This window comes from Alligator sinensis, unplaced genomic scaffold, assembly GCF_000455745.1.
Source record: "Alligator sinensis unplaced genomic scaffold, ASM45574v1 scaffold769_1, whole genome shotgun sequence".
Classification (NCBI taxonomy): Eukaryota; Metazoa; Chordata; order Crocodylia; family Alligatoridae; genus Alligator; species Alligator sinensis.
This window is the reverse complement of record NW_005843322.1, coordinates 66,183-74,755: the sequence shown is the minus strand read 5'-3', so window position 1 is coordinate 74,755 and position 8,573 is coordinate 66,183. Positions and strand designations below refer to the sequence as shown.

The window sequence follows — 8,573 nt, the reverse complement described above, 5'->3', positions numbered from 1 at the left end:
TTTAGGAGAGCCTACCCCCCCCCCCCCCCCCCCGAGGTCCCTTCCCTCGGTGTCATCATCCTGTGACACCTCTTGGCTAGCGTCCCCCTTGCAACGTGGACGCCGGGCCCAGTCCGCTGGCTGAGCTCCAGTTTGAGGCCTCCCTCCGCTGCCTTTTGTAAGTTCGAGGTCTCTCTCGTTGTGGCTGGGGGCCGGCGTAAGTTCGAGGTCTCTCTCGTTGTGGCTGGGGTCCGGCCGCGTGGGTGGATGGGGCGCGGGAGGGCTGAGGGTGGTGGGAGCAGAACGAAAGGGCTTTGTCAGCGGAGGATGTGCAGAGGAGCAGCACGTGGCGGGGGCGCCTGGACAGCTGTGTCTAGGGCTGTAGCACGCAGACAAGGTGGAGATGTGTGGGGTCGGGTCAGGGGGAGAGAGAGAGAGCAGCTGTGTGGGGTGAATAAGGTCCCTGGCCGCCTGCCCACCGGGATTAGCAAGGGCCTGCACCCCGCGGGTATTGTGGGGGCAGGACGTGGGGTTTCCTTTCCGTGCTCTGCCGTGGCAGCAGGGAGCCCAGCCCCCTTTGCCCTTGTCCCTCTGGGAGCCAGCCCTGTCCCTGGCTGCCGGCCAGGATGAGGCCCCGCTGCATACCGGACCCTGCCCTGTTGTCTTTGTAAACAGGATGAGGGGCCGGCCGGAGGATTTTCAGTCTCCAGCGTGCCCTTTTCCTGTGGTCACTTTCTCTCTGGGCACTCCTGTTTAACCCCTTCAGTAGCCTGAGCGTCTTCCCTTCCCTCCAGCTCATTGTGGGGTTGGTGTGCACGCACACGGCTGTGCATGGTCCGGTTGGGCACGGTCCGGCTTGTCTTGGGGCAAGGATTGGGAGTTGGCTCGTGTTCTGACCTCGCCTGGGCCTCGATGCAGCAAGAGACGGGGTGCTGGTTCCTGTCCGAGCCTCGGTTAGCCCACCTGCGACTTGGGGTGGTTAAAAGACCAAAATCACAGGGGATCTTTGGGACTTAATTCATTGCTCTTTGCAAAGTACTGTAGGACGTGCTTCCCCTATAGGAGCCTGCCCTGACGCTCGGTTCACTCCTCCTGCCCCTTATTGTAGGACCGGGGGGGCGGTGGAAGGGGAAAACTGCTCTGTCCAGCAGAGGTTTCCACTGCTGACCTTAATGCCAGAGTCCGAGTCCCCGCTACCCATTCAGTTCTGCGGCATTTGTGCTGGTGGCCGCTGCCAGGACTGAGTGCTGGAGCTCCCGCCGGGGAGAGACTGCAGCGTCCGGGATGGTGGTGCGAGTGCAGAGGCCCAAGCACGTGTATGTGCTGCTGCCCCAAGGCATAGGGAGCTCTTTTGTGTGTGCTCTCTTAGAGCTGTCGTTTTGGGGATACAGGCTGCTGGGGCCTGTGCGTTCCTAAAGGCTGACGCCAGCAAGCAGCCTTACAGATTTCAGAGGCAATACAGAAAAGCGACTCGAGTCAATGTTTGGGGGTGAAAACTCAGAAAGTTTTATCATCCTCGGACGGTACCAGCTCGGTCTCGTTAATGGTCAGCCCAACTTCCTGAAGCTTCAGGTAGCAGAGCAGTACGTGATTAATGTTCCTGGCCGTCTTGCAGCCCCTGTATTTATATTTGAGCACTCCTCACATCATACTGACTTCTCTCTCTCTCTCTCTCTGTCTCTCTTGAGGCGTCCATCTCTACTTGTTTCTCTTGCAAAGTTCACACGTCTACACTTACGTTCTTGTTATCTCTGCCTCATTAGTGAGTTATTATTTCTTATGTTGGTCTTTGAGGTGTTTTTTTTCAGCTGATGTTTTCTTATTCTCCTCTTTGAGCAAAAATGCAGATTCATTAGTGTGTTTTTATTTTTTCCTTTCTTACTGGGTCACTTGGCAGTCATGAGGCCTGTTTTCCCCAAGCTCCTTTTCGGTATCTTTAGTTTAAGTGTAGCTTGGCATAACCAGAACAGCTACAGCAGGATCAGCCCCTTGGCCTCGCTCCAGTCTAACTCCATCAGTGTCACGGTAGCTCCTGTGATTCTGGTCCCTGTGAGAGCAGGATGGGCTCCTTAATCCTGTTCGCAACTCGCTTGCCAGGAGAGTTGGGAGCTACCACTTTGAATGAGTTTCTGAGGCTGCCTCCTTTCTTACCAGCTAAGGGCAGAAGGTGGTCATGGCTGGTGACCTCAGGAGCTCTCCAAAAGCAGTGTTGGCTGGCACCAGCGGACCACAGAGAGGAGCCTCTTACTGCGTTCGTGGCCCAGTTTATCCTCTGCGAGTGGAGAAGGGATGGGTGTGGAAGTCCCTCCAGGTGTCTCCAGGCACGATGGTACTTTGCATGGGCTTCTGTCCAGAGCCTTTTAAATTAATATTCACAGGAATTTGGGGGCACATCCACTCCTTTATCTGCCCCCTCCCCCTAGTGCTAGATTGAGCTAGAAGGAACAAAGGGAATATAAAGCAGCTTTTGAGGGCTCTGAAGTTACAGCCTGTTTCCTTAGCTTATATTGTAACCTGTCTTTCATGCAAAATGTCATGTTCCTCCTGGGTACTGTCCTTGAGGCACAAGTCTGGTTGGGATGTTTCCCTCCTGGGCAGAAGAAATGGAGGACAGGAAATGCAGAGCTCGGTTATAGTTTCTTGCTCTCACCCCAGAGGAATGGCAGCGATTGTGTTTGCAGACTAAAATGGGCACTCCCTGCCACGAGAGATGTTCAGTGGTTAAAACAAGCTGTGGTAGGAAGGACAATCAGACCTGAATTTACAGAGTGCTGGTGTTGCTACTCAGGGCTCTGCCTGCTTTCCCTAATGGTTATCTGGCAGAGGAAGAGAGTGTTTTTGTGCTGCCCTGTGGGCTGCTGGGAAGTGTAGTCCGTCCTTGTCCCTCGTCCAGCTGCTTTCTCTGAATCAGGCTAAGCAGTGCTTGCATGCGGGAGTGTCCTCTCTCCCACGTGGGCTACAAGTCCCAGGAGCGACATATCTGTGCAGGCCGCAGGAAAGCTTCACAATACCAGGCAGATGAGGCTTTTGGGTAAACGTGATATCTTTTATTAGATCAACTAAATAGTTAGAAAAATTGTTCTTTGCAAGCTTTTGGGTACAAACACCCTTCTTCAGGCAGAGGGAGAGTCCTTAGACTAACATGGCTACAGCCGACACCCCCTCACGATACCAGGGACACTCTGAGCGCGGGGCAGTCCCTGGGTTGGCCTGGCCTCTTCCCCTTCCCCACCTGGAGGAAGGAGGGAGGAAGCCAGCAATAAATTCTCTCTCCCTGAGCAATCGCCTCCTTCCAGCTCTTCTGTCACAGTTTCCTTCCCCACTTACTAACTTTTGTCGCAGTTGATGCTGGGACCTGCAGCTGAACCTCCATCTGCAGTGCAAGGGGAAGGGAAACAGTATCCTCCTCTCATCCTCTGCTGCAGATCATCTTCTCTTGATCAGTCTCTGGTGGGTCATGGCTGTGGGGGGTGCTGCCCAGGTAGGATGTGGCTGGGAGGTGACCTACTGTTTCTCTGGGAGCTTGTTACAGTAGAGCAGTAATTCTTGGCCAGTGTGCTGGAGCACCCTGGGGTGCCTTGAGAGCCTTTCAAGGGTGCCTCAGGGTGGCACACAAAGTCTGCTTTGTTAAGCATGCAGAAAATTCGCAAAGTAAACCCAGACATTTCAAATGGGAATCCAGAGCGTCAGAAACCTTCTGTCCAGCTGTGGGCTGTCCAAGTTCTTTGCAACAGAAGAATTGCTGTAGGATTTTTCTGCAGTCAGAAAATGAGTGAAAATAAGTTGTCATTTTCCAAGGGGGTGCCTGCAGTCTGAAAAGATTGAGAACCACCGCGATAGTTTCGTTGTTTCCTGGGGAGTTCAGAAGCTAACATTGTCCTGGCCTGTTTCTCCATATTTCATATCATCGACACGTGGCAAAGTTTCTTCCTACTTAGTTTGCACTTTGTGAATGCTTGCAAAGGCTGCCAGCAGCACCGTGTTTATCCTGCCCCTTGCCTCCCTCCCCGCACATCTTTCTGTTCATTTCCTCAGGGAGAGCTGAGTTGCCAGGGATGTGCTGCTCTATGTTGTCTGCTGCAGGCAGAAGCCGTGGCCCCCTGCTCTTGGGGAGTTCAAGTACAAATCCATATTGCCCCTGCACAATTTCTGGTTACTCCATTTCTATCAGACCGTGATGGCCTTTTTCAGGGAAGAGGCGGGCGCGTGAGTACTTGATCTGACAGCTGCCATAGCTGGCATGTCTGATGCAAGCACTGATTGTTTTGCAGGTGCCGGTGACGCTTGAGGATGTTGCTCTCGACTTCTCCCTGGAGTGGGTGGAGCTGGCGGCCTGGCAGCAGGACCTCTACTGGGATGTGATGAGGGAGAACCACACGTTGGTGGCCTCGCTGGGTGAGGATCCTGTTGCCTTCTTGCAGCGTGCACTGAGTAAGGTGGCAGGCAGCAGAAAGAGAAGCGTGCTGGGGAGCACTGATGGCTGGTGTTAGGTTTGTCCGAGGTCTTCATAAATAAATGACTCCAGCCCCAAGTGTGGGAAAGGCTGTTGTTGATTGTGAACATAAAGTAAAAGTATCCATTCATTGCTGTCAACTGATGCAACAGAAAGTCACTTTAGATTCAACATATTCACATCTCTCTCAGTGAAATGCTGTGGAAAGCACGTCACGCTTTTGCAGACAGGAAGGTGACCCTTGTGCCAAGGGCCGGATGGTGCTAAGGGCCGGGTTCAGCTGTCCACGCTGTGACATGGATGTGGGCGTGGCAGTAATGGTCGGAAGTCATTGGTGCCTGATGCCTGTTTGACCTTTATTAGATGAGTTGGAGAGTCTTAGAGGCCAAATCCAGCACTGCCCCATGGGCCAGCAAATCCAGCACTGCTCCAAATCCAGCACTGCCCCATGGGCCAGGAGAAAAGCCAAGGACAAAGTGAGCGTCGGAGACTCATTTCTCCCTGCCCCCGTGTGAAATAATGAGGCAGAGGGCGGGAGTGCCGTTTTCCAGTCTCCTTTCTGGCTATGGTTTTAGTTCGTTGGGACGCACCTGGTGGGATGTGGAGGGTGCTCCCATCCACATCGGCAGAAGCAGACTGGCCAAGACCCTTCTCTCTCCTCAAACAGGCTACCCAGCTCTTGAACCTGCCCTCTTCTCCCACGCTGAACGGGGGGAAGAGCCGGGCGCTGGGGAGCAACTGGACCCTGCTGGCGCAGATATCCCGTGGGACCCCTGCACAGGTGAGCACTGCCAGCTAGCTCGCAGCGGCCAGGTCTAAGAAGCAGATTCCACTGACTTTCGTTTTGCTCTATCCTGAATTTGTTCACCTGCGCTTAAATGCTTCAGTATAAATTGCCAGGTCTTCTGGGAGGAAGTCTGTCGCAGTTGCACCAGCCCTGTTGGACTGCAGGCAGTCAGCCCTCCCTTCTTACAGTGGGGTTTTGGGGCTGGAGGTCAGGCCAGGTTTAAACTCCTGGGTTTTGCTCACAGCTATGCCTCATTGACTGTCTGTGAACCTGTGTGTCTCAGCTGCTCCATTAGTACAAGGATAATGGTGTTTTTGTTGCAGTTCAGTGGCTTGGAGAGTCATTAGTGAATTGATGCTGTAATGGACTTTGAGATTCTGGGGTGAAGGCATAAAGGAGCAGAGTGTTTCTGTGAACAGTTGGGAATGGTTTTAAAAGAAGCCTGATCACCTCTCCTCTCTGGCAGCTCACTCCAGCCAGCCAGAAATCCGATTGCCTCGACTTTTTTGCTTTTAATTATGCTTCAGGCAGTAGAGGCCCACAGTGAATGAAAACCTTCCCCTGGGGCTTTTGTTAGCGTCTGGTTGGTGTGTGCATTCGCACATGCATCATCTCCAGTGTGATGGTCTGCTTGCTGGACATGCACAAAAACATAAGCAGTACCATGCTGGGTCAGACAGTGGTCCATCTAGACTGCTATCCTGTCTCTGACAGTGGCAAGAAGAGCAAGGGTGTCCAAGATCTGACCCCCAGAGCCCTGCTGCCTGGCTTCGATGCTGCCCATGGCTGTTGGACTAGGTGCGCACGCCCCATACAGTGTGTCCCAGACTGGCCTGTGTGCCACGGGCAGTGGACACTGGCCCCAGCTGCAGTCCCGGGTATATGGGGTTAGTCTGTGGGTCTGATCCAGGGCCATGCCAGACTGGCCCACGGGGCCCGTTGACTTTATACCCCTCCTTCACAGGGAGAGCATATGGGCAAAGTGCATCTAGAGTGATCTATTCCTCTGTCGCACCCTCCCTAAGATCCACCATCATTGCTTTAGAGATGCATCACTGACTGTTCTGTTTAATGGTTATTAGTGGATCCGTCATCCACCAATCTGTGTAGTGTACAGCTAGCTTCAAAAAGGGACTGTTTGCTTATACTTTTGGCAATTAAATCCACAAGTTAACCATGCTCTGCATAAAGGAAATACTTTCTGTTGTTAGTTTTAAACCAGTCTCCTATTGATTTCAGCAGCTACCCCCTCATTCTAGGGACTGTTTGCTTTGTTCACACCCTTCATGATTATATAGGCCTCTGTCATATCCTCCCCTCAGCCTTCTCCTTTCCAGACGGAAGAAGCCTCGCCTTTTTTTTTTAATATCTCCTGGTCTGGTAACTGCTCTGTACCCTTCATCACCTTGTTGCCCTCTTCGCTTTTTCTAATTCTACTATGTCCTTTTTGGGATGCGGAGACCAGAATTGCACAGGATTCAAGGTGTGGGCGCACCATGGATTTGCATAGTGGTATCATGATACTTTCCGTTTTGCTTTCAGTTCCCGTCTCAGTGATGCTCAGCCTTTTATTAGCTTTTTGGTGGTGCTGCATATTGAGCTGACGTCTTTAGAAAACTGTCTCTCTTCCTGAGTCGTAACACCTAGGCCAGAACCAGTGGAGGTGGGAGTTATTTTTCCCCAGGGGTGTTAACTTTGCAGCCGTTGACACTGAAGTTCATCTGTCCTTTTTCACCTGTTCGTGTGACTTGGTGAGATCTTGCACATTGCACTGCCTAACTGCGCTCTCCTGTCCTTGATCAGCCTACAGATTGTTCAAGCCCAGCGATTTCTTTGGCACTGAACCATTGGGAGAGCCTTATGCTGAGAATCAGCGGGGTCTGGAGGACAGCAAGATCCCCAAAAGCTCCTGCATGGGTAAGTATCCTTACCAACCTTCCTGTAGTTCCCCCAGATCCTGATTTCGGACAGCAGATGACAGTGCAGTGATGCCAGAACAAAAAAGGAGGGAGGGTGCTACAGTCTGCTGTCTTTCTGCCAGTTCCTGAAGGCCTTGGTATTTTTTCAGACAGCCGGTGCAGCTCTGAGCTGGGTTGAGTTCTTGCGGGGCGGGGAGGGAGAAGAGAGGGAACGGGCTGTCCTAATGATGCGCCCCTTGATTCAGTGTTACGTGCTGCAGTCAAGAGCCCTGGACTAACACCTTGTCTGTGTGTCTGCCTGAACTCTAGCTAAGCCCGAGCATGTGAGCCGAGTCCAGCAGGAGGAGAAGAACCCTGAGGGCCCTCCCCCCCTGGGGCTGTACCCCAGGGTCTTTGACGTGTCCAGCGGCTGGTGTCACGATGGGCGGCCTGGATTCGAAAGCCAGCCGAGGGCTGAAGTGGAGGAGCCCGCTGGTGTGGGCAACAGCACACCAGCTCGGAGCCGGCCCGTTCCGCTGCCCCGACTGTGGCAAGGGCTTCCGGCAGAAGCAGAGCCTGGTGACGCACCGGCGCATCCATACTGGAGAGAAGCCGTACCGCTGCGAGGCCTGCGGCAAGAGTTTCAGCCAGAAGCCCAACCTGCTCACCCATCGGCGCGTGCACACGGGCGAGCGCCCCTTCCCTTGCTCCCAGTGTGGCAAGCGCTTCAGCCAGAAGGCCAACCTTGCTGCCCACCAGCGCACCCACGGGGCACCGAGGCCCCGACCAGGCCCCGGTCGCGAAGGAGGCACAGCCGCCAAGGCAGCGGGCCTCATGCCATCGCGCCCCGCTGTAGAGCAGCGGCCCTTTGCGTGCCCTGAGTGTGGAAAGAGCTTCACGCAGAAGCCCAATCTCATCACACACCGGCGCATCCACACCGGGGAGAAGCCATTCGTCTGCTCTCTTTGCGGGAAGAGTTTCAATCAGAAGACCAACCTGGTGACCCACTACCGCACCCACACTGGTGAGCGCCCCTATGCCTGCCCGCAGTGTGGCAAGCGCTTCACCCAGAAGACCAACCTGGTGACGCACCAGAGCACGCACACGGATGCCCGCCCATACGCCTGCGCCCAATGCCACAAGTGCTTCAAGGATCGCGTATCCCTGCGAGCCCACCAGAAGACACACCGCCCACCCACCCCAGGGAGCCCGGGGCCTCTCGCACCCTGTGGCACTGCGCCTGGGGCCTTTCACCCAGCAGATGCTGAGCCGGAGGCCAAATTCGATCCTGAGCAGCCCGTACCCGCACCGAAGATCCCTGGAAGCCAGGAGCTGTATGCGTGCCCTGATGCTGGGAGAGGCTTCCCTGCAAAGCAGCAGCTCCTGATGCATCAGCACGGGCCCCCGGGGGAGCAGCTTTTCCCCTGTGCACTGTGTGGGGAAAGCTTCTGCCAGA

The 8,573-nt window shown here is 54.3% G+C and overlaps 1 protein-coding gene across 1 annotated transcript in view; it reads left to right on the top strand.

Annotated features, from left to right (window-relative positions):
* Positions 1-2,415: 2,415 nt before the first annotated feature.
* The window catches only part of LOC112548613 (zinc finger protein 585B-like), a 9,847-nt gene continuing 3,689 nt past the window's right edge, over positions 2,416-8,573 (top strand). The window contains 6 exon segments of the mRNA XM_025194847.1: positions 2,416-3,429; positions 4,251-4,374; positions 5,100-5,213; positions 7,023-7,136; positions 7,448-7,622; positions 7,624-8,572. Of these exon segments, the coding sequence (XP_025050632.1) occupies positions 3,325-3,429; positions 4,251-4,374; positions 5,100-5,213; positions 7,023-7,136; positions 7,448-7,622; positions 7,624-8,572 (1,581 nt within the window). The 5' untranslated portion in view covers positions 2,416-3,324.